At 59.8% G+C, this 23,656-nt stretch overlaps 2 protein-coding genes and 1 non-coding gene across 3 annotated transcripts in view; 2 read left to right on the plus strand and 1 right to left on the minus strand.

Moving 5' to 3' along the window:
- Window positions 1–7,727, plus strand: part of DAGLA (diacylglycerol lipase alpha) — a 28,233-nt gene extending 20,506 nt beyond the window's left edge. The window contains exons 14-21 of the mRNA XM_016200473.2: window positions 206–286; window positions 673–815; window positions 1,063–1,131; window positions 1,503–1,575; window positions 2,203–2,399; window positions 3,174–3,303; window positions 3,818–4,005; window positions 5,303–7,727. Coding sequence (XP_016055959.2) covers window positions 206–286; window positions 673–815; window positions 1,063–1,131; window positions 1,503–1,575; window positions 2,203–2,399; window positions 3,174–3,303; window positions 3,818–4,005; window positions 5,303–6,254 — 1,833 coding nt within the window. The 3' untranslated portion in view covers window positions 6,255–7,727. The remainder of the gene's footprint in view (window positions 1–205; window positions 287–672; window positions 816–1,062; window positions 1,132–1,502; window positions 1,576–2,202; window positions 2,400–3,173; window positions 3,304–3,817; window positions 4,006–5,302) is intronic.
- A 4,457-nt stretch (window positions 7,728–12,184) lies between these two features.
- LOC148092080 (U6 spliceosomal RNA) lies at window positions 12,185–12,291 on the minus strand. Its single transcript, XR_015715355.1, has one exon. It is a non-coding gene; the product is annotated as a U6 spliceosomal RNA (small nuclear RNA).
- A 1,127-nt stretch (window positions 12,292–13,418) lies between these two features.
- Window positions 13,419–23,656, plus strand: part of MYRF (myelin regulatory factor) — a 33,616-nt gene continuing 23,378 nt past the window's right edge. Inside the window, exon 1 of the mRNA XM_087821911.1 lies at window positions 13,419–13,514. Within this exon, the coding sequence (XP_087678037.1) occupies window positions 13,469–13,514 (46 nt within the window). The 5' untranslated portion in view covers window positions 13,419–13,468. The remainder of the gene's footprint in view (window positions 13,515–23,656) is intronic.

A 23,656-nucleotide genomic window follows, 5' to 3' on the forward strand; every position in this document is an offset into this window, starting at 1 on the left:
GAACCTCAGTTTTCTCATCTGTGAAATGCAAACATCGTAAAGTATCCACCAGTGCCACAGACAGGTCGTTATGGGGCCAAAGGGGGAAGTGAGCAGAACAGGGTAGTGAGCTGCTGGTCGCTGTGGTTTTGCTGGTCTCTCTCTGAGAGGCCTCCCTCTCTCCCTGGCCTTTCTCTGAGCACCCACCCTGTTCCTCCTCACCCAGGGAATGGTCCTTTCAGCTGAGTACATCAAGAAGAAGCTGGAGCAGGAGATGGTCCTGTCCCAGGCCTTCGGGAGAGACCTGGTAAGGCATTTTCCATGCATCAATCCCAGTCTAGTGGTTGGGGCATAGGGATCGGGGCAGGTGACCAAATGATTATAACAGAGTGTAACCTTATATAAGGGTCATTCCCAGGTGCAAATGCACTGTCTAGGAGGGAGGGAGTCTCCTGGAAAATCAGGAAAGGCTTCTCCAAAGAGCAAGGTTTTGAAGGATGAATAAGAGTGTGGTAGAATAGTCTCCCTGAGAAGTTGCTTTGTGGGGGCCCAGTTTGGCTCTTATGGCCCCAGCAACCATGCAGCACAGACTTGATCCCAGGACCCTGGGAGGACTCCTCCATCTCCCTGGTATCAGCTAAGACAGCTTGTCAAACAGTGGGGCAGGGCTCTCAGGCTTCTCTCGGTCGCCAGGGCCGCGGAACCAAACACTATGGCCTGATTGTGGTGGGCCACTCCCTGGGTGCAGGCACCGCCGCCATCCTCTCCTTCCTCCTGCGCCCCCAGTACCCGACCCTCAAGTGCTTCGCCTACTCCCCACCAGGGGGCCTGCTGAGGTGAGCTGCCTGGGCCCTCTGTGTTCTCCGGGGCTGGGGCTCTACTGGGCAGTCTGGCTCTGGTCAGAGGGGGCCTGGTAAACAGAGGGGTCTCTGTCATATGCCAGGAGGACCTCAGATCTACCTCGGGCAAAGCCCAACTGGCACCTGCGAGCTCCCCAGGAGGCCCTGAGTCTAGACACTACCCCCAGGAGTGCTCGAGCAGGGTGCCCTCCCCACCTGAGTGCCCCCTCTGCTTCCCTTGCAGTGAGGATGCCATGGAGTACTCCAAGGAATTTGTCACAGCCGTGGTTCTGGGCAAAGACCTTGTCCCCAGGTGAGTCACTGCTCCTTCTCTCTGCCACCCCAGCCTGGGCTGTTCCTCCCTCCTTAGAGCCTCACCTGGGATCCACAGCTCTCTAACTCAGATTCTATCTCCCCGAGGGACAAGGGACGAGGGATGAAGGACGCCAGACTCCCTTCCATGCCCTCAGGTGTCCAAGCCTAGAGGACCCACCCTGCCTGGCCTCCCCTTCCCTGACTTGGCCCTGCTGAGCCGCAGACTCCCCTCCGCCCACCCTGTGACCCTGACAGCTGAGTCTTCCTGTTCCTGGGGCCAGGCATGTGCCTGCTCTGGCTGCCCCCTCACCCTGTGCCTCTACTGGTCTCTAGCCAGCCAGGCTGACGCCCGTCTTGTTCCACCCCCAGGATTGGCCTCTCCCAGCTGGAGGGTTTCCGCAGACAGCTCCTGGATGTCCTGCAGAGAAGCACCAAGCCCAAAGTGAGCTCCCTCCTGCCCTCCTGCCTGGGCACCCTGGCTGTGGGCACCTTGTCTGCCACCTGCCTTGCCTGTCCCTTGGCCCAAAGCACAGCAGCCCCAGCCAAGTGCAGCCAGGTTGGGGTGTGGTTGGTGTCCTGGGAACCTCAGGCCATCAGACCCTCAGCATCTCTGAGCTCATCCCACCTATCCCCTACCTGTCCTTGTACAGATGGGGAAACTGAGGCCCAGAGTGGGCAAGGGACTTGCATTTGCTCACACAGCAAGTTGCAGCTGAGTCAGTTTTCAACTGAGGACTCCTGAGTCCTGGCTCCTGTCCCACCCAGCTGCGTAAAGTCAGGAGAAAGCCATCCCCCGACTCTGAGCTTCTAGTGTGTGACAGGAAGACCCCTTCCAAAGCCTGCTGTGGTGTCCGCCTCAGGGGGGTGCTGGCACTCACCTGGGGGGGGGGGGTGTTGAGGTGCAGCTTGTTCTGCAGCCAAGGGAAAGGATCATCCCCTTCTGATCCCTCTGTCCCATGGCCACGCCAGCTCCCACTTGTCACCTATGAGCCCTCCATCTGAGCACCTCTGTCCCCATCCACCCAGCCATTGCTGCTCAGCTGTCCCCATCTCCCCCCTGCCCGCACAGTGGCGAATTATTGTGGGGGCAACTAAATGTATCCCCAAGTCGGAGCTGCCGGAGGAGGCGGAGGTGACCACCCTGTCCAACACCCGGCTCTGGACGCACCCCAGTGACCTGACCATTGCCCTGTCGGCCAGCACTCCGCTCTACCCGCCCGGCCGCATCATCCATGTGGTCCACAACCACCCAGCGGAGCAGTGCTGGTAGGTGCTGCTCACGCCCCTTCAGCTGGGAAGGAGCAGCGTCCAGACAGGAGCTGTAGCCTCCAGGGCACTGGGGGTGTGGAGGCTGGGACATGGCCCAGGGCACCCACAGCAGGGGTTGTCCCAGCCTAGGGCCCTAGAAGGGGAACAAAGGCCAGTCCCCGAGCGGGACTCCAGGCTCCTCTCTTGTCCCCAGTGTCAGCCTCTTCCTGGTGTCCCCCAGGGCTGCTCTTACTACTTGTGGTCTATTTAAAAGAAGATGCCCTGGAGCGGTCACCCTGAGGCCTGGCCAGCTTATGCTTCAGTTGTCACTTGACGTCACCTCTGTGGTTAGGTGGCAGATAGCTGTGTGTAGGGGTGGGAGTGGGTGACCAAGGGTGGAGGAGAGAGAAAAGAATGGGCAAGCGCTTGACTTCTGTCACTTCATTTAGAGGGCTGGGCTTGTGAGCTGGGTCCTGCCCAGGGTGGAGCAGGTATGGCCCAGGTCACAAGGGTGTAGAAGGCTGTATAGGGACTGTGGCTGAGGGCTCAAGGTCAGCTTTTCTGGGCCTCTGTTTGTAGTAAATGTTCCTAGCCAAGTGGGGTGGGGATGGGGGCCGAGACCGAGACGAGAGCCAAGAGCCAGGGATACAGCTCTGCTGGCCAGGCTGGGCATGAGGCCTCCAAGTCCACCCACCGCTGCTAAGCCAGGGCAGAGAACAGAGCCAGGGCCTGGGGGTCCAGGCCAGGCTGTCTCCCACCCTCAGCTTCCCCCTGGCCCCTGTGCCCCCTCAGCTGCTGCGAGCAGGAGGAGCCCACGTACTTCGCCATCTGGGGTGACAACAAGGCCTTCAACGAGGTGATCATCTCCCCGGCCATGCTGCATGAGCACCTCCCCTACGTGGTCATGGAGGGGCTCAACAAGGTGAGGCCTTGGGTAGTGCTGGGTGGGGCACCTCTCAGAGCCCTGCAGTACCTCAGGCGCTAGATCTCCATCCCCATATTGCAGGCTGGGGTGTGGAAGCTCAGAGAAGTTAGCCAGAGTCCCCAGGGACTGTGGTGGGGCTGGGAGTCCACTCGTGTTCTGGCCTCTGCACCCCTGCTCTGTTGCATGGCCACTTGGTTCTGTGGTGAGGAGGGGTTTAAGAGACTCACAGGGACCCTTTCCTGAGACAGGCTGAGCTCAGAGGCCCTGAAGGCCACCTGGCAGTTGACAGATGCACAGCCAAACAGGGGCAGGTCTCGGCTGTCACCCGGCCACAGAAAGGCTGACCACAGGGAAGGAAAACTCTGACCTGGCCCATCTGTGGGGCCAGACACAGTCACAGGGCCAGTCCAGGCCTTCTTGGAGGGGAAGGGACCTGGGGAAGGGGCATGGGGCCTGGCCACATATGATTGTCACCCCTCCACCACCACCAGCGTCTCCATCCTGTCCCCAGGTGCTGGAGAACTACAACAAGGGGAAGACAGCCTTGCTCTCTGCTGCTAAGGTCATGGTGAGCCCCACCGAGGTGGACCTCACTCCCGAGCTCATCTTCCAGCAGCAGCCGCTGCCCACGGGGCCCCCAGTGCCCACTGGCCTCGCCCTGGAGCTGCCCACTGCAGACCACCGAAACAGCAGCGTCAGGTGAGTCCTGCCCTCCTGGCCCAGAGGGTGTGTGCAGTGGCCACAAGTGTGGTTTCAGAGCATGTGTGCTTGTGCATATGTGTGTCCCATGCACAGACAGAGCCCGAGTGCTCACATGACTCTGCACACACATGCATGAAGGGGCGAATTTGCCCTTCTCTCCAGCTCTCCCCTGCCCTGCTCTCCCCACTGACCCCCCTCCCACGGCCTGCCATCCCTGAAACCCACATGGCTAGTGGGCATCTAAGGATACACAGACCCCTCATCACAAACGTAGATTCACTCAGACCCATTTAGACCCAGACAGACAGACGCCCTGCACTCACATCCACGCCTGCGTGTGTATCCGTGTATTTGTATTGAAGCTGACGTGCAGGTATGTGCCTCCCAAGCAGCTCCTGGCGCACACAGCCCCATGCAGACACACTCGTGTACAGGGTACCCACCAAGACAGAGGCTGAGATACACAGGGGCACACGCTTCGACAGCAGCCTGCATGGGGACGAATGAATGCGCCTGCGCCCAAACCCAGCCACACAGACACACGTGGGCTGGAGACATGCAGACAGCTAGTGTGTACACTGTGCACACATGCTCCCAGACACCTCCCACATTCACACACTCTTTGGGGGGTCGTGCTCTTACCGGGGGATCTTTCTACCTCTCTGAGACCCGTCCTGCCCAGGTACTGAGCCCAGAGAGGGCCCACATATAGCCGAGAGTCTGATGACAAGGGTGACCGACTGATTCCTGGTCCTCTGAGGGGCACTTGGACATCTCTCCCTACCTTCCTTGCATTTCCTGAGGCAGCTGCATGCCCAGATGAGGGAGCCTGTGTCCCTCCTCACCACTGTAACTGCTGCACGCCCCGCTCCCCCAACCTTCATTCGCTCCCTGCAGACGGTTGTACAGCTCAGAGGCTCCAGGGCTCCTGCCTAGCAGAGGGTGACACTCCATGGGCAAGGCAGGGGGGACTCCAGTGTGAGGGAGGCAGGGACAGAGCTCAGAACACCTTGCAGGCAGCCCAGCAGGTCTCCCAAAGCCCTACTGTTTCACCAGGGCCTCAGGCTATCAGGGTGCCCACCCTAGCTCAACCCAGCATTGGTCTATTTTCTGTCTTGGGTTCTTGTGAGTTGTTTGTTTTTTTTAAAAAGGGTCCCTGCCCCAAACAGTTTAACAACCCCTAAATGAACTTTCCCTTCGATCCTTTCCCTAAGTTTCCTCCAACCAGGGAGCTGGGGGGTCAGTCTCTGTGCCCCTCCTGAGTCTCACCCCCTCCCTGTCCTGCCCTCTGCAGAAGCAAGTCCCAGTCTGAGATGAGCCTGGAGGGCTTCTCGGAGGGGCGGCTGCTGTCCCCAGTGGCTGCAGCCTCGGCGGCCCGCCAGGACCCTGTGGAGCTGCTGCTGCTGTCCACCCAGGAGCGGCTGGCGGCGGAGCTGCAGGCTCGGCGGGCGCCACTGGCCACCATGGAGAGCCTCTCGGACACGGAGTCGCTGTACAGCTTTGACTCACGCCGATCCTCGGGCTTCCGCAGCATCCGAGGCTCGCCCAGCCTCCACGCGGTGCTGGAGCGCGACGAGGGCCACCTCTTCTATATCGACCCTGCCATCCCAGAGGAAAACCCGTCCCTGAGCTCCCGCACCGAGCTGCTGGCTGCCGACAGCCTGTCCAAGCACTCACAGGACACCCAGCCCCTAGAGGCGGCCCCAGGCAGCGGGGGCGCCACTCCTGAGAGGCCCCCCAGTGTAGTGGCCAATGAGCAGGAGGAAGAGGGGGGTAGTGGGGCAGCCCCCCGCAGAGAGCTGGCGCTGCACAACGGGCGCCTGGGGGATTCTCCCAGCCCTCAGGTGCTGGAGTTTGCAGAGTTTATTGACAGCCTCTTCAACCTGGACAGCAAGAGCAGTTCCTTCCAGGACCTCTACTGCATGGTGGTACCTGAGAGCCCCACCAGCGACTACGCAGAGGGCCCCAAGTCCCCCAGCCAGCAAGAGATCCTGCTCCGTGCCCAGTTCGAGCCCAACCTGGTGCCCAAGCCCCCGAGGCGCTTTGCTGGCTCAGCAGACCCCTCCTCAGGCATCTCGCTGTCACCCTCCTTCCCACTCAGCTCCTCGGGGGAACTCATGGACCTGACGCCCACGAGCCTCAGCAGCCAGGAGTGCCTGGCTGTGGACAAGATCCGGACTTCTACCCCCACTGGCCGCAGGGCCAGCCCCACCAAGCAGGGTGACCTGGTCATCTCAGCACGCTAGCACCCAGGAGCTGCCGGCGGAGGCCTGCTCCAGAGCAGGTGGCCCCTCGGGCTCCAGGTGGCTGCCCCCAGGGCCAGGCAGCTTTGAGGAGAGGCCCCAGGGGCCACTTTAGCCTCAGGCTTGAGGTACTGCTGCTGAGCTGGGGGTCCATATCCCTACCTCAGCTTAGGACCCCCAGAGCCAAGGCAGCTGGTATCTGGGCCCTCCAGATAGTGGAGGGGTGGGGAGTGGGGAAGAGCCTGGGGCAGCCTGCCAGCCTGACCACCCCCCAGAGGCATCCTGGCACCCCCTACTCCAGGACAGGCAGTGGGCATACTGACTCCCTTTCACTGCCCTCTGGCTGCTCTCCCAGGGCTGAGAAGAAGAATGGCCCCCTCCCTATACATTCTCATCTGTGGTCTAGGCTGGCCACCCCCCAGATCTGGTGCCTGCTGGCCAGCCCCTGGGGTGACCCCCAGCCAAGGGGGCCCGCAGTGCTGTGTATGTTTACAGAAGCTGCTGGGGTGGGCTCAGGGTGTATCCTGGGCTTGCAAGCCCCCCATCCTCAATCATGGGTCCAGTAGCCCCCCCTCTGAGCAGGGCAGGGGCCTGGAGTGGCCTGGAGGAGGGTGGGGTCAGGACGTCCCTTCTCTGCTTGGTTTCCCTCATGCTTACCTCTCTGTCAGTGGGTCCTGGGCGCCCAGACCTGCCCCACCTGCTCATTACTTCCTGGCTTGTCTTCTACTCCTAGGGATCCTGGTCATTCAAAGGATGGAGGGCACAGGTGTGACCACCCCTGGCTGCAGTTAGTGCCCTGGGAGGAAGGAGCACACCCAAATCCCTCTCCCTTTGAGGGCCCCATATAACTCTTTCACATACCTCCCCCCATGCCTGGGCAGCCCCGGGCCCTGGGATCTGAAACCAAACACACCTCCACTCCCCTCACTCCCCTCCTCACTGGCCTCACCTGGGCTTCCTTCCTTCCTGTCCCTAGTTCGGATGACAGGAAGTGGGGCATTGTGGCACCTGGCTAGAGACTCCCTGTTCACTGTTGGTGGGGAGTGCAGGAGAGTCAGGGGCTCTGGGCTCTCCTGGTTTAGCCTGAGGCCTCCACAGCCCTCACTTGAGGGGTTCCTTCCTGTTGGGTTGGGGAGGCAGTGGGGTGGTGGAGACCAGGCGTTTTCCCAGAGGCTGAGTGCATGCTCGCGTGGGGCGTGTGTGTGCATGTGCATGGGTGTGCGCTGTTCCTGAGGAAGGGGCTGCTGGGGCGCCTACGCCACCCAACCCACCTGCCTGCCATCCCCTCCCCAGCCTGCCAAGAAAATAGCCAGTGATCATGATGTGGTTGGGGACACAGGGCAAGCTCAGTTTTGGACATCACCTGTCCTCCTTGTCTGCTGCTCTGACCCCTGATTTGGAAAACTTGTGTGCCCAGGCGTTGACCACCCACTTATGCCTTCATCTCCTTGGAGGCATGCTCCCCCTCCCCCCCCCCCCCCCAGCACTGCCCATGGTCTCCCAGTGAGCTAGGCTACCCTGACCAAGGACCCCTATCTCATGATCACTGTATCTGAGCCCTGACCCTGACCCCAACCCCACACACAGCTGGGACTGGCCCAGAACCTGCCCTGGGACCCCTGCCCACCCTGACAGATGGGCACAGAGACTGGAGGGAGCTGGGCCTCCCTCCCTCTGTGACTCCCACTTCTCACCAGGTTCCAGGCCCCTGCCCCTGCTGAGGGCCCCACTGCTGGCATAGCCTGGGCCTAGCACAGAAGCAAGACAAATCAGTGGCTCCTAGAGTGTAAAAAAAGACAAATCATAAATCAGAGTAACGTTCCATCAAGCATCCTGGCCAATAGCAGGGAGAGTTTCGGTCTGGCCTTTTAATTCCTCCTCTGCTGAGGTGGGCCTGAGACCTCTAAGGGGGCATAGTGCCCACCCATGCCCAGGACTGAGCCATCAGGGACAGACTCCCCACCCCAAGGCTGCAGCCACACAGGGTTACAGGCTTGGTGCCGGGGCACACTTGGACTCAGCCCGGGATGCCCCAGGGTCAGCCCACCCCTAACCTGCCCCACCTGAAGGGTGGGCCTGCTGCGTGTCTCTCCCCTCCTCCCACATCACACTTGGGGGGGGTCTGAGCCACCCCCCTCAGCCCAGCTCGGCTCAGCTTGACCCCCACTCTGTCCCCCAGACCCGCAGCACAAGCTCTCCCAGCCGTTCGCTGGCCCATCCTCGCAGGGGCCTGGGTGACCTCCATATGCAATTGAGAGCGAGCAGCCGGGCCCACGACGCTCATGCACTCTATGTGCCATTCTCCCCTTTTTTTGTACTCAATGTATGAAAGTTCCAAACTAATATTGCTGTAAAAAGGAAAAACAAATTAATATAGCTTATTCTATAAATATATCTGTATATAAAGGTTTCTGTATATTGTATAGAGCTGTGTATAAACTGGATGTAGAAGCACGCTGGCTGCCTTGAGTGACCTCTCTTCCCAGAAGGTGGGGACGGGGGCTTGTTGCTGAGGTCAGTGGCAGAGTGGTGGGAGGGGACACCTGAGCCTGGCCCTCACTGCTGTCAAAGCCCTGATCCAGGACCACCCTTCAGGTGGCTGAGAGACCAGAGGCCCCTGCCTGTGTGAGTTGCATGCCAGGGGATCTGTCTGACCCATTAGGGCCTTGGGAGAGGGAGCTTGTTGGCTCAAAGGGGGTAAGTGCACTGCTCAAGACCAGGCTGGTCTGACAGTGCCCCCCCCTCCCCCCCGCAGTGCTCAGCGCTAGGGCAGGGGAGGAAGACTCCACTGAACCCCCCTATCCGGGTATGCAGGAGCCACTGGAAGTCTTTTCTGAGGGCTTCCCTTGGAGCATGCAAAATACCTGGCTAGGCCCAGGGGACCCAACCCAACCTGGCTCCAGGACAGTAGGACCTGGGGAGCAGCTGCAGAGACAGGGAGGGTAGGCACCTTGGCCTCCTGCCACCCCCATGTCCAGCCCTCTCCACACAGCAGGTGGCGCTGTTCCTCCAGCCAGTCCCACCCTGAGGGGGGTCTGGCCCAGGCACTGACCCAGCCAAGCTTTGACCTAACCTTGACCTACTTTTCCCTAAACCCTGCGCCCCACCTGTGAGTCCGGAGTGACTCTACTTGGCGAGGGGCTCGGGACAGGCATGGGTCTGTCTTCACTCAAGGCCTCTCTGAACAGAAGAGGAAAAGTCTAGATAAGGGACCTGCTCACAGTCACTCAGGTGGTAGGGACAGATCTAGAGCCAGAAGCCAGCCCTCCCAGCCTAGGACTCTGGTGTTTCTTCCACCCTATGGTCTCATTCAGTTTGCAAATTATCCTGTTCAGTTGGTGGAGCAGAAGTAGAAGCAACTGAGGGCCAGAGAGGTTGGGTGGTTTGCCCAAGGTCACACAGCCAGCAGAGAGGCTCTCCTGAGGGGCAATTCTGGGAGAGGCTGGAGGAGTGGCACTCCACCCCCCAGCACCCACTCTGGATGGCCCTTCCGTCTCAGCTTGGAGGAAGGTGGGAGAGAGCATAAGGGCCCCAGCCCCAGGCGTCCTCTCTCGCTCTAGCCAAGGGAAGCTGTGCCCCTGGCCTCAATGACTGTCTGGGTTCCCACTCACCACCCTTTGGGCTTCCTAAGTAAGATGGGTGGGTGCCAGGGCTGGAGAGGCACACGGGAGGCCGGGAGTCCTGTGGTAGGGAGGCCTGGCCAGTTGACTAAGCCCCACCCTCTCCTGGGCTGGCCTCCAGCTGGTTACTCATTAACCCTTAAGCCCCTGCTTCCCTTTCCCCAGGTCTGCCTTCTGTCCTGCTGCCTCCTCCTGGCCCTGCTGCCACTCAGGGGCCAACACTGGACGCTGGGACCTGACCTGAACCGTCGAAAGCACCATTTACTGATCACTTCCCTGGCACTTGACCTACATACACTGTGAGGCAGGAATAATGGGCTGATTTACAAATGAGGGCTGTAAGGACCAGAGGGCAGGCCTTGGAGTGGCTGAGCCAGCCATAGGGGACAGCACATCTGCTGGGCCTGGGCTGAGTTCTCAATCCCTCACCCACTGTGGCTTGGTGGGGAGAGGGTGCAGAGGGGAACTCCTCCCCATGCATGGGCCCCTCAAGGTCCTGGCGATGCAAGGCTCCCTGGGGTTCCCTCACCAGTCCCAGTCCCACCCCCACCCCCGGACTCTGCCCCAGCTGGGTGAGTTGGGAGATGGTAGCCTTAATTCTTGGCTGAGCCCTAAAGTCTGGGATATTTCAGCCACCTCTTTCCCCCAGCCCAGAGATGAAAATCCCTGGGGACAGTTGCTCATGGCCTCATGGAGTCAGGGGAGATGGCAGGGCCTGAACCCCTAACAGGCCAGCTCCCACTGAATTAACAGGAGGCTCCATCCTCTCCTATCCAACTTCAAGGCTACCCAGAGACAATAATCCAGCCAGAGGAGTTGGAGTGTTGGGAATAAAATAGACGTATCTCTTCCAGACCCCACCCTTTGATGACCAAGACAGGCAAGGCTTAGCTCATGGGGATGGCCCTTGAATGATGGACATTTTGGCACCATGTGGGATATGACTGAAAAACCTGTGGGTGGGGGAGGCTTACAAAGAAGCTGGTTTTCCAGTGGGCCCTGGGCAACTCCTAAAATAAATTCACTTTAAAAAAATCACATGGTGTAGGTGGGTCTACTTTGTCCGCAGGCAAGCCTGACCCGGGTGGGGGAGAGGCAGAGCAGAGAATGACAATTGTCTTAAGGGAGGCTGCAGAGGGAGAGAAACCTCTGGGGTGTATCAGCTGGGAAAGAACAGGCGCCTCAGTGTGGCCCTCTCCCCCCTCTCGGCCCTGCCCCTGCAGGGGGGGGCACGCACAGCTGGGGCCTCCAGCAAAATCCCATTCTATATATCTAAGAGCAACAGCTTGAGGCCCCCGGGGACAAAACCTCATTGTGAGGCACCCGCTAGCCAGGCCCCCCTTCCCCCAGCACCAGAACTGTCATGGCATTGACCCCCCTCGGTGGGCCGGCCACCATGGGCCTGCTGACTGGGCCACATCTGGGGCTCAGGCACCGGTCGCCCCTCCCCCATGGCTGGTCACTGAGGAGGGGGAGGGCTGTCTGGGTGGGAGCAGCTTTGAAGGCTCTCACCCCAGCCCCACTGGGCAGCCCAGCTTGTCCCCACTCTCCTCCTCTCAGGGGCCACTGGCTGGCAGAGCTGAGAGCTCCAGGCTGGCTAGGCTGGCGACTTGATCTGCCTGCAGGTCCTCCCCCTCCTCTGGGCCACAGTTCCTGTTTTGCTATGTGTCAAACAGCAAAAGTGTGATAGGTTTTATGGGTTCTGACTTGCAGGGTCCTGAGAGTCTGCGAGTTGAGCCATCCATAGTGAGATGACTCGCTGGCTCTGGGATTCCAGAATTCTCTGCTTCCAAGATCTCAGAGGTCTAGGAGTTCACAGTTTGAAAATGCCGTCATCCATTCATTCAACACATATTTATTGAGTATCTACTATGTGTCAGGTAATGTACTTGGTGAGGAAGCTACAGCAGCGATCAAGCCAGAAAAATCTCTTACCCTCACAGGGCTTCCATTCTGGAGCGAGCACAATAATAAAACACTAAATAAAAATCTTTTACAGCAAGAGAGAGAGGCCTAGGTAGGGGCAACTGCTCTAGGTAGGACGTCAGAGAGGTGGCGTGTGAGCTGAGACCCAGCCACTGAGAAGGAACCAGGCATGTGGGGACGAGCACTGTGGCCAGATGGATCAGCATGTGCCTAGCCAGTCAGCATGTTTTGAATGTTGGCAAGGAAGCCTTGGTCGCTGTGACATAGCAAGCCATGGAGAGAAAAGTAGGAGCCGCTGTCAGTGGCCCAGACAGAGACAGATCATATGAGGCCTTGGGAACCAGGGCAAGAGGTTTATATACTGGTGGTTTTTGTGTGTGTGTGTTTTTAAATATGGAACACTTCAAGAATTTGGGTGTCATCCTTCCACAGGGGACATGCTAACCTTGTCTGCATGGTTCCAATTTTAGTATATGTGCTGCCGAAGCGAGCACTGGATGCTGTTTTGAGTGCAAAGGGAAACCACAGGTTTTAGCAAAAGAATGGCATGATCTGATTTACGGTTTTTAAGAAAGTGATTTGGAAGGGTTGTCGGATCGGTGAGGAGGGATGCTGTGCAGAGGGCAGGACGAGGTGAGGAGGCGCTCAGGGCGGAGGCAAAGGGATGAGAGAGGTGGGTTTATAGGACTCACCTGGAGGTAAAACCCTCGGGCCTCATCCTGCCGCACAGGGCAGTGCTGACAGAGCAGCTCCCCAGGTCAGCCAGCGCCTGGCTCTCAGTGCCGCCTTGGACCCTCGCTGCCTCGAAGCCCTTAGGCCTGTGCTGTCCAATGCTGCAGCCGCACGCGACTATTTAAATCTGACCCAATTACAATTAAATAAAATCGAGAAGTCGGTTCCTCAGTTATTCAAATGGCCACATTTAAAGTGCTCGGTAGGCACATGTGGCTAGTGGCTAGTGGCTACCGTATGGGACAACACAGGCGACATTTCCACCATCCCAGGAAATTACACCCCACAGCACTTCCACGCGTAGCACATACTGTCACTGGGCCTCAGTTTCCTCGTCTCTAAAATGCACCTTATAGTGTCCCCTTGGTAGGGTACCTGTGAGAACTAAATGCGATAACCCCTGCAGGCCGGCACTTAACAAGTGTTCATTAAATGCTGGCTGCTATTACTACTGCTGGGGTGGGGTGGGTGAGGAGAGGAAATGGGGGATGTCTCTGAGGTTTGGTTCTAAAAATCTAAGATTCAGAATCCTGCCATCTTCCCCTGCCCCAGGGGCCAGGGAGTGGCCGCTGACCCCAGCCCCGGCCCCGGCCACCCGTACGCCCTTCCATCCCCGCACGACACCGGGTCCCCCGCTACCCGCGACCCGGGAAGGACCCCTAGCCAGCGCCTCCGGGGGCCGCGCGCCCCGCCCGCGTGGGGCTGCGGCGCGGGCCGGCCGGCAGGGGGCGCTGGGCGCTGGACGGCCGGCAGGGGGCGCGGGGCGCGGGGCGCGGCGGGCGGGGCGCGGGGCGGGCGGGGCGGGGCGGGGCGCGCGGGGCGAGCGCGGCGGCGGGCTGGTGGGACCGCGGCGGGAGCCGAGCCGGGACTGTCGCGCGGGCCGCGCCGGCGATGCCGCGCGCCGGGGCCGGCTGGTAGCGCGCGCCGGGCGGGTCGGACATGGAGGTGGTGGACGAGACGGAGGCGCTGCAGCGCTTCTTCGAAGGTGAGGGACCGCGGGCCGGCGGGGCGACCGGCCCCGCGCTGGGAATCCCCCTCCGACCTCCCCGAGGGCTGGGACCCCCAACCGCCCTTTCACCACGCTGGAAGCCCCAGGACGCCTCCTGCAGGCTGGGGCCCGCTTTCAGGCTGGCACCGGACTTCTGGGCTGGCTCCCAGGGCTGGGAGTCCCCGGAGGTCACTGCCCACCTCCGCTGAAGTTGGGTTCCCGGCTCCCAGTCACCAGCCGGGGGCTTCTTTGGAGTTGTGTCCCTTCCATGCTCGGTCCTCCTTCATGCCTTCCAGGACCTGCAGCCCCCCCAGCCGCCCCCCCCCCGCAAATTCTGGCAACTCCCACCCCTAGCGCACTTATCCCTTCCAGAGTCTGGGGGCCCTCTACTGTGCTTCTCTGGAACCCCACCCAGGCCTGGACCCCCAGCACACTTGCTGGAATCTTCCATGCCTCTTAGGCTGGCACCCCACTCCCAGCGTTCCCCCCAGAGGCTTGGACCACCACCTAGAGACCCAGGCCCCTGGTGTGCTTTTTTGGCGCCCTCCCCCCCAAGCCTGACACCTAGGAGCTGGGACCTCCCCACTGTGCTTCCTTGAGACTGGGACCCCCTTGAAGACTGTCACCCACTTTCTGCAAGGATGCTCCCTCCCCCAAGGTTGTAATTCCCGTTGAAGCAGCTACCCCTCCCCTAATTGGGGCTGGGAACCCTTCCCCAGCACTCCTCAGTGGACTGTACCCCTCCACCCCCACTCCCTACCCGGATTGCTCTCCTTGGCCTGGGACCTTCTTGAAGTTGGTGTTCCTACTGCCAGCCACTTCCACATGGAGACCCTCCCAAAGCTGTGAGCTGCATCCTGCCAGCCCCCCAAGGGTTCTGTGCCCACACCTGTCCCTGGAGCTTTGCCTCTTCTGGTTGTGCTCCCCACCCCAAGAGTGACCTCGCCCCCTCTCCTTGACCCTGTAAGGGCCCTCCCCAGGGCTGGGATCTACACACACCTTCCAATATTTTCTTCTATCCCCCCACCCCCCAACGCAATGGTTTTAGAGTTCTCCAACATCTGACCCACTCCCCTTTCAGTTCCCAGAGTAGCCTCTGCCCCTCCTCCAGGGCTCTACACTCCTCCTGGGTGCTAGGTTCAAGAGGGATGGGACAGAGTGTGGGAGGGGGAGGCAGAGGTGCAGGCTGACATGTCCCAGCCTCCACCGCTTCTCAGACCTCACTGGAGCATCTTGCCAGACCCTCTGGCTTCTTTTGTGCCCCTCTCTACCCACCTGGGGAGCCCAGCCTCTGCCCTATCTTCTCCCCAGTCCCTAAGCCTACACCCTGCTCCTCAGTGTATTCAGAACCCAGAACTCAGTGATCCAGAAACTTCCAGTGGTGCGAACCTGCCCCTGGGGGGCTGGGGTGACCCAGGGGGCACTGTGTTGAGGCTATTGGGCCACAGGACCTGGAATCAGGACCTCTGTTTCAAGCCCAGTACCCGGATCCCAGGTCTCATGGGGGAGAGAAGGCCCTTCTTTGCCTCAGTTTCTCCCTCTCTGTGACTTAGAGGCGGGAGCCTCTGTACCTCCTGCTTGCCAAGCAGTCCGCCCTGCTAATCCCCAACCCCAGGCCTCCCAATGCTAGGATTCTGGGCGCCCCAACATACCTAGACCCAAGAAATCAGGTTTGAAGAAAATTAAATGAGGTGTTGGGCCATGTGATAGTCCTGGCAGCCCATCAGTCCCGGGGGTTCTCGCTTTCCCCAGACACTGCCCTTTAGGTGCCTTCGAGGGGCTTCATGGGAGCGAGGGGCCCCTGGAGAGGCAGGAAGAGGAGACTAGTCCTGGCTTGTAGGGTACTTTTTTGGGGGTGCCCTGAGCCTGCTAGAACCCATGAGCCAGGTCCCCTTGATTCCTGCAGATATTCCCAAGCCTCCTCTCCCAGAACCCTGGGCCCTGGCACAGGGATGGGCCTGGCTGGCCCTGGCTCCCTGTCTCCTGAGCCAAACTTTCCCTCCTGGCTTTGGGTGGGGGGTGGAGGCTGACGCCACAACTCAGCCATGCGGCTGGCCTGGCGGGGAGGCTGTGCTGCTCCCTCCAGAGAGATAAGAGGAGACTCAAGAATGTCTGTGGGGAGCAGCGGGTGGTGTGGGGCTGCCCGCTGAGGAGGGCCTGCAGGGAGCCAGGGGCTGGAGTAGTGTTCCCAGAGCCCAAGATGGGGGAAGGTGGGGTGGGCGCTGAGGGCAGGGGTCTCCAGGGCCACGTGGGAGGGGACAGCCTGGCAGGGACTCAGGTGGGCAGTGGTGTATGGACTCAGCGGGGGTGTTAGGGAGCTCCGGGAAGTGCCAAGGCCTGGGTGTGCTCTTGAGTGTACGTACAAAAGTGCAGGGGTGGGAGGCTGTGCATTTGTGCGTGTGGATGGGCCAAGCTGTGCTCGCCCAACGTGGTGGGCCAAAGGCTAAGGTGCTTTGGGCCTCGGGTGGGAGTCTGGGACAGGGCGGCCCCCTCGAGGCTGGTACAACTGGGCCCCCGTGACTGCCCTGCTAATCCCCTGGAGGGAGGCTACAGTTGCGCAGCTCGGCGGGCACAGGGCCTGCAGAGAGGGGACCCTCGGGGCAGGATGCACTGGCTCCCAGCAGGTGACAGGGTTGCAGTGGCAGGTGTACTCCTCATCACATGGACCGACTGGGGCCTTGAACTCCCAGAGCCCGGTCAGGGACAAGGGCAAGGCAGTGCCGGAGGATACCAACAGGACCTTAGAGGTTCTGGTGAAGGCTCGGCCACCGAGAGCTATGTGACCCTGTGCAGAGCTCTCACCCTCTCTCGGCCCCTTTCCTTACCTACAAGATGAGAGGGGGCCTAGAAGGCCTTGATGATACCTTCAGCTCTGATGAGCCTCATCTCAGCCAGGAAAGGAGCATGGAAGGGGGAGGGTGCTGGCCCCTCATTTCAGGGGCACGTGGGGCTTGAGTGAGCAGCCAGTGTCACCCGAAAGCAGACGGTTGTGGAGAAAGCCTTAGAAACTGAGGGGACCTGTGCTTCCAGCAGGTACTGAAAAGGGCACTGAAGTTGGGGGACCTTCACACAGCCTCTAGAGCCCCATCAGGGCTGGAGGTGGGAGGCTGGGTTTTCACTCTTTCCAGATCTGATGGGTGGCTTGGGCTGGTAACTTCTCTCCTCTGGCCTCATGTCCCCTCCGTGGTGGGCAGGTGGGTTGGACCGGAGATGGAACTTGCCATGGGATTCTTTTTAGCCACCAAACAAAGACAAACTCTTTTGTCTTTGGTCTCTGGATAAGATATATACACTGGAGACAGGGCCTGCCCTCCTCCCCCCCCCCCCCCCCGGTCCCCTAGAGCACCAGGACCCTGGTTTGAAAGCCACCCTCCACCCAGCTCTGGGATGGGGCCTAACACTGCCCCCCTTTCCCAGGGGCCAAGACCGGGGCTCCAAGTGAAGGGAGTTAGCCAGTGTTAGAGCTGACACCAGCCCCTGCTGTCTCCCCTGGGTGGCCTTCCTATGGGGACCAGCGTCTCTGCTCCAGAGGGCAGGAGGACCTGATGACTGTTGGAGAGGACACCCATGCTGGACGGGAGGCTGGGGCTGAACCGGAGTGTGTGATGGGGTGGCACTGTGCCCCATGCCAGCCTCACAGTCTGACCCAGGGAGCAGGTGGAGAGAGGAGGCGGCCAGACCCCTGACTATTAAGGAAATGAAATGAGGTGCCTCCTAGGTCTACGCAGAGCCCCTGGGAGGACTCCTGTCCCAGCCCCACCTCACAAGGTCCTGAGTCCAGCTGGAGGGGAAATGGCGGGGGGTGAGGGGGTGGTCTGACTCATCCCCTTTTCTCCAACACCCCGGGCCACACAGGGGGTAGGGGGCCAGGAAATGTTCTCAGGGTCAGTGGAGGCAACAATAGCTATGTGAACAGAGGAGGGGGGCCACCCCAGGAAGCCAGCTCTCTGGGAGGGCCTAAGGTCTGTCCAGGGGAGAGGGGCAGGCTCTTTCCCACCTGCTGGCCTCAGGGCCTCTCCTGAGTCTGGGGCCTGGGCAGAGGGCCCCCTGGGGTCTTAGGCAGCGCCAAGCAGGCTGTTCGGAGAAAGACAGGCCGCTCTGGGCAGAATGGCCTCTCCCTGGGCACCTGGCCCTCACTCCCTGACTCCCAAGGGCTTCCAGGACTTGGGGGGCCCTGGAAGCAGAGGCTGCTGGGTAACAGTCCAGCAGGGCCCCTGATTGGCTGCTGCCCTTGGACTTTGCCCTCCTGATAAGGGCTGGGAGCAGAAATCATTAACTGAATCACTAATGGGGTGGCCACGCCCCAGCCGGCAGCCTGCCCTTCCTTTCCACCCGCTTCCTCTTTACTGCCCTTCCCCTGGGCCTCAGTTTCCCTCCCAGCCTGAATGTGTATATGGGGGGCCTCCTCTCCCACCTCAAAGTCTCCAGCCCCTGCCCCCCTGTGCAGGTAGCCCCTGGGTTGGGGGCAGGGGTCGGATGATGTAAGGGTCCTGGGCACTTGCTGGGTGTGCTGCGGGGTCTGCTCCCAGCTCTGCTGCTCACCACGCTCCTCTGGGCGTATCTCCGCACCTCTTTGTGCCTCCATTTCTCCTCTGTAAAATGGGAATATAATTGTGTCACAGTGCCTACCGCTCAGCGTTTCTCGGGGATTAGGCGAGCGAGGGCCTGTGAGGGGCTAGGACAGTGCCTGGCAGAGTAATGCTCCGCAGATGTCAGGCTGGATTGCAGTGCGGCCCCACAGCGCGGGCTCTTGGTGGGCATTGTGTCCTCACTTTGAGGATTTATTGGTCCACAGGATAGGTTGGTGCCCCCAAGTTTGACCTGGAGCCTTTGGCTGGCGCTGTGTGCCTTGGGAAAGCCCCTCACCCTCTCTGGGCTACTTATTCAAATAATAAGGGGAGACTCTCAGCCTTGTTGAGCATGCCCCCTGACAGGTCTGGCCCTGCCTGGTCCTGGTTCCTGGTGACTCCATCAAGGCCCACCCTACCCTCCACCTCAGAGATTTGGAACTTGGGGTGGGCAGGTGGGCAAGGGGAAGGGGGCTTGGCCGTCCTTTGTCTTTACCTGCCACACTCAGGCCTGAGGTTTTTGCATATGTTGTCTCCCAGGAGACCTGGAGATCAGTGGAGGTACTGGTGCTGTCCCCTCATTTCTGAGATGGGGTGCTGAGGCAGGAGAGGAAGGTGATGTGTCAGGCTCACTCAGGGTGGCCACAGCAGAGCTGGGACAGGATCCTGGGTCTTCTGAACTGCAGCTGCTCACAGTTGGGTGGCAGCCTGGAGTGAGGCAGGAAGGGGGCCTCTCTTTTTTGCGTGCCGAGGGTCCTGGTCACCGCTGATGACTGTGCTGGGTGACTTCCATTTAGCCCCTTACCCTCTGTGCCTCAGAACCCTCACTCAGATGGTCAAGGTTGTGTGATATAAGCAGTGAGCCCCCAAGAGTGCCAAGGCCTGGAGTAGGAAGGGAAGGAAGGACAAAACCCTGGGTTGGGGCAGTGGGGTCCGGAGCTGGGGGGCTCCAGGACATCTTGTCCTCCCCCTGCCTCCAGGCCATATCAGTGGAATAGTTCACCCACCACTTGCCCTAGATCCCTCCAGCCCCTGTAATGCATAACCACAGCCTCCATCTCTCTGTAGAGTTCGAGGACCCTCCCTCCCTCAGTGGCCTTCCCTCGCCCCCCTCTTCATCTCTCAATCCCTTGTGCTCTCTTCTTCCTCTGCGGTTCTCCCTCCTGGGGTCTGGGGCCTGGAGCCTGGTGTGGGGTGAGGGCGATCCCCATCCCCTTCCCTGGTAGCTTGCGGCCTTTGTCAGAGCCCTTGGGGATCTTGACACCGAGTTTTCTCAGTTAGATCTGGCTCCAGCTAGAGCTGATGGGGAGGTGCGTTGGCCTGGGCCTGCCTTTGGGTCAGTGAACATTTGTGTGCATGAGTGTACAAGTCTGTGCCATGTGCTGAGATGTGAGTATGCACAAGCATGCTCGTGCTTCAGGGCCTTTGCACTGGCTCCCCACCACCTGGAATGCTCTTCCCAGATATCCTTGTGGCTCACCTTCTTTATGTCTTTGCTCAGTGAGGCCTGCCCTGACCATCCTGCTTAGAATCACAGTTTCTCCCTGCTCTTCCTGCACCCCAACCCCCTCTCCCTGCTTTGTTTTCTCCATAGCATCCGTCACCTTCTAAAATGCTATATATTTTACTGATTTATCTTGTCATCTGACTCTGCCACTAGAATGTCAGCTCCATGTGGGCAGGTTTTGTTTATTTTGTTTACTGCTATATCACCAGAGCCTAGCATTGTCCCTGACACATAGTAGATGCTCAATAAATAATTGTTTAAATGAATGAGCACGTATGGTGATATGTGTACATGTGTGTGTCAGTGTGGGAGGGGTGTGCCACCATGTATATGTGTGTGTTCATATGTGCATACTCATGTACTTACCAGTGGATACATGCCTGGGAGTACACCCTGTGTACACACATAAGTGTGGGACATGCTGGTGTGTGAACACAGGTGGGCATGGGTAACCCTAGAGGACCTGCCCTTACCCCATGCTGCAGGGTCTCTATCCCACCTTTGTGAGGAAGGACCTTCCCCAGGCCTGCCTACCCTGGTCCCTGTGGGAGAGGGCTGGGGGGCATCAGGTGGGAGCTAACTCAGCACTGTGGAGACAGGGCTGGGATCCCCAGAGCAAAGCAAAGGTCCCTGGGGACTAATGTGGGTTCCCTAAGAACAGGTGGTAGCTGCCGGGCTCAGTTCTGTTGGACCTGGCTTGAGAGCATCTTGGGACAGGGTGGCAGAGGGTGGCAACTATGTGGGGCCTGGAGGGGAACGTAGCTATAGCCTAGGGGTAGCCAAAGATTCCAGGTTCCCTGGAGGAGGTGGGTCTCTGCAGGCAGAATGCAGGAATCTTATGTATTTTTAGCAAAAAGTTGGGAGGGAACAAAGACAACTGTGGCTCAGATTTAAGGACCAGATGACTGACTCAAGAACCGTGTCCTTGTCAGTCAGCCCGAGGGTAATGGGATTTGTTGCAGAGATGCAAGGGGTAGCTTACAAAGTCAGGGGTCTGGCCTGAAGGCATTTTAAGTGAGAAGACTCTGGTCACAAGTTGAAGCCTGAAACAGAGATAGCTAGCAGTTATCCTATTAATCACAGATCATATTAATAGAGATAGAAAGTCCAAACTAAAGGAAGTGAGAGCCCACTGTGCCCTGTCCTAGTGTGAACTAGTCTGGGACATGTTGATGGGCTCAGTCCGTACTGGGAGACAAGCCACAGCGCGAGGGCCCTCTGTGACGGGTGACTGAGGAGGGGTTGCTGCAGCAGGCAGGCCGTCGCAGAGGGCTGACCCTTGGGGGTGGCTGGAGCCCAGGCCTGGGCTGTGTTGTGCATGTGCCAGCATAACAGCATGGCACTGGCCATGCCTCAGAGGGGCTCAGGAGAAGGCGCAAGGCCCCTCAGAGGGTCCCTGGAGCCAGTGTGCCGTAAGGTAGAGAGGAATGGGGGACAGTGGGACAGCTGGGCAGGAAAGGAGGTGTGGGTCCCAAGAGAGATGGAAACAGAGCAGTTCATGTTGATTGAGGAGTGGCCTCCAGGGGGTGAGGCGCTGTCCCACCGTCTCACTGAAGATGCTGTGATCCCTGCTCCACTGACAGAGAAGGAAGCCAGGCCCAGGGGGGACAGGTCACTTGCTGAGGGTCACACAGCTCTGAAGGGGGTGTGGCGTGGGTGCCACATTAGCAGCCAGGCCTCTTTGACCCTAGGGGTACCTTAGGGCATCATGGGGGTGCTAAGGTGGGCAGTCCCCTGACCACTACTGCCCTGGCCCCCTGCCACTGCTTGGAGCCAGGATGCCCCTCAGGTTCCAATACCAGGGGTGGACACTCAGCACAGCAGGGGCACAGGCTTGGGCCTCGTGTCCTGTTGTCCCCAGGTTCAGATGAGCTAGGCCTGACCAGCATCCTCAGACCCTGGTCTGCCCTGCCCACAGCCACGTGGCTGACGGGATTTCCGCCATGTTTGGGGCATGAATTGACAAGTGCCCCATTGACGGGCAGGGGGGAGGGTGTGGGCAGGGCACAAGCCACCCACTGTGCCGGGTCCCCACCCTCCCCCGTCCCCCAGGACAATGGCCGAGACTCAGCCAGTGGCCACAGCTGGTGGGGAGGGGATGGGCATGAGCACGAGGAGGGGAGGAGGGAGGGGTTCAGGGTGGAGGACCACCTGGGCCCCCACCCGCCCTCATCCCGCACCTGGCTCATGTCCCTTGGGTTCCCTTCTGCCCAGCTCAGTGGCCTTAAAGGGAGGAAGAAAGAGGAGGGGAAGGGGCTTCCTTCCCACAGCCCCGATCCCAGCCTGCCTGGGAAGGGGCAATGTCTGGATCCTGTTAAGAGCAGGTAATAAAGGACCTAATTAATGAGAAGCATGTGGGGTGCATGGCTCAGCAGGGCAGGGACGGTACCTGGAGGGGCCCTGTCTAGCCCTGGCTCCTGACCACAGCACAGCCTGGCGAGGTCCCCAGACCCAGACAGGCCTGGTTCCAGTGTCCCGCTTGCCACTTTGCTCATTCATTCCGTGAACATTTATTGAGTGCCCACTGAAGGCTTAGATGCTTAGATCCTAGGGAGACCGAACAGGGCGAGGCCCAGCCCAGCTCCCACATCTGCAAGGGGTGGCAAGACATTCATCCTTCCTGAGCCTCAGTTCCCTCATCTGTAAAACGGAGAACAAGTAACCTACCTCCCTTTAGGGTCATTACGAGAATTAAGTATGACTTGTGTAAAGTGTGCGTTGTGACGTTGGGCACAATGACCACTCGTTGGGTGTGAGCTGTGGGCAGCGACAGGTCCCCCACCTGCCTGTGATGTCTGTACCAAGCAGGAGAGCGAAGAGCCTAATGAGAAAATAGAAAGGAGACCACCGCCAAGAGGATGGGAGAGCCAGAGATGGCCTCTTGGGGGAACTTACATTTAAGCCAAAACCTGAAGAACGCTTAGGAGTGGGCTTTCTCTGGCATGTGCAAAGGCCCTGATGTTCACAGCAGGGCGGGGCAGGGATGTTTTTCCCAGGCCGGAATGAGGTAGGGGCTGAACCATGGAGAGTTGCAGGGAGCAAAACCAGGCAGGGAGGAGGCTGTCGGGGGCAGGCAGGGGGCCGGCCTTGCCCAGCCTTGGACCACGGAGGGCTCTAGTCATCCCGAGCAACAGGAAGTTGTTGAGGGTTTGAGGAGGGGGAGGGCAGGGATGCTGGTTTGTGACCTGGTGGTACCATGTTCTGGTTGTGCGACCATGGGCAGCCTCTCCACCTCCCAGGGAGGCCTTGAAGATCAGCAGAAGACAAAATTAGTTTCCTGCTGACAGGTATCTGTTGTTGGCTCAACAACGTTCCAGTGCTCTTTCAGGAACCGTGGGGGAGGGGTACCCCCAAGAGTGTGCCCAGGGGCCCTGCCTTCCTCCTGGGCTCTTGGGGGCTCTGCCCCAGCCTCAGGAATCCTGACCCCCAGACTGTCCTCCTAGGGTGTTTGGTTAGAAATCTGCAGTGTGGTTCGTGGGGCAGGCTGGGGCATCTGCCCGGTGGCTGGACCCTTTAGGCCAGGCGGGCTGTGTGGGGAGAAAACCAGGCAAGCCTCGAATGCTCCCAGAGAAAGAGAAGATGTGGGGCCAGTGTTCCTCAGGAGGCCCGCCAACCCCCAAACCTTAAACTTCTCTCCCACCCACTGGCCCACCCCCATCCTGCCCCAGTGGCCCTCTCCTCCCTCCTCCGTCCACCCGGCCCCTGGCACGGGAGGGTCTCTCCTCCCCCCAGCCACATCTGGTTCTCGTTAGGGTCTCCCAGGATGCCTGTGCCGAGGCCCCCCTATCCTGGGGGAGGTGGGCAGGAGGATTAGGGGTGATTAGGAACACTCCTGGCCAGGGGAGGAGGGGAAGGAGGGCCTGGCCTGTTATAGATAGCAGCACCATGACTCCGCCACCCCATCATTCACTGTAGATTCCAAGTTCAGTCTGTAAAACCTGCAGCTTCAGCAGCCAGGGGAGGGTGCGCTGCACTCCTGTGCCCTCTCCTTCTCCATCTCTGTCTCCTGTGTTCCACCCTCCCTCAGGAGCCCCCCCCCCATCAGGTGGAACAGCCCAGTAACC

This window comes from Miniopterus natalensis, chromosome 11, assembly GCF_054644295.1.
Source record: "Miniopterus natalensis isolate mMinNat1 chromosome 11, mMinNat1.hap1, whole genome shotgun sequence".
NCBI classification, from domain to species: Eukaryota; Metazoa; Chordata; class Mammalia; order Chiroptera; family Miniopteridae; genus Miniopterus; species Miniopterus natalensis.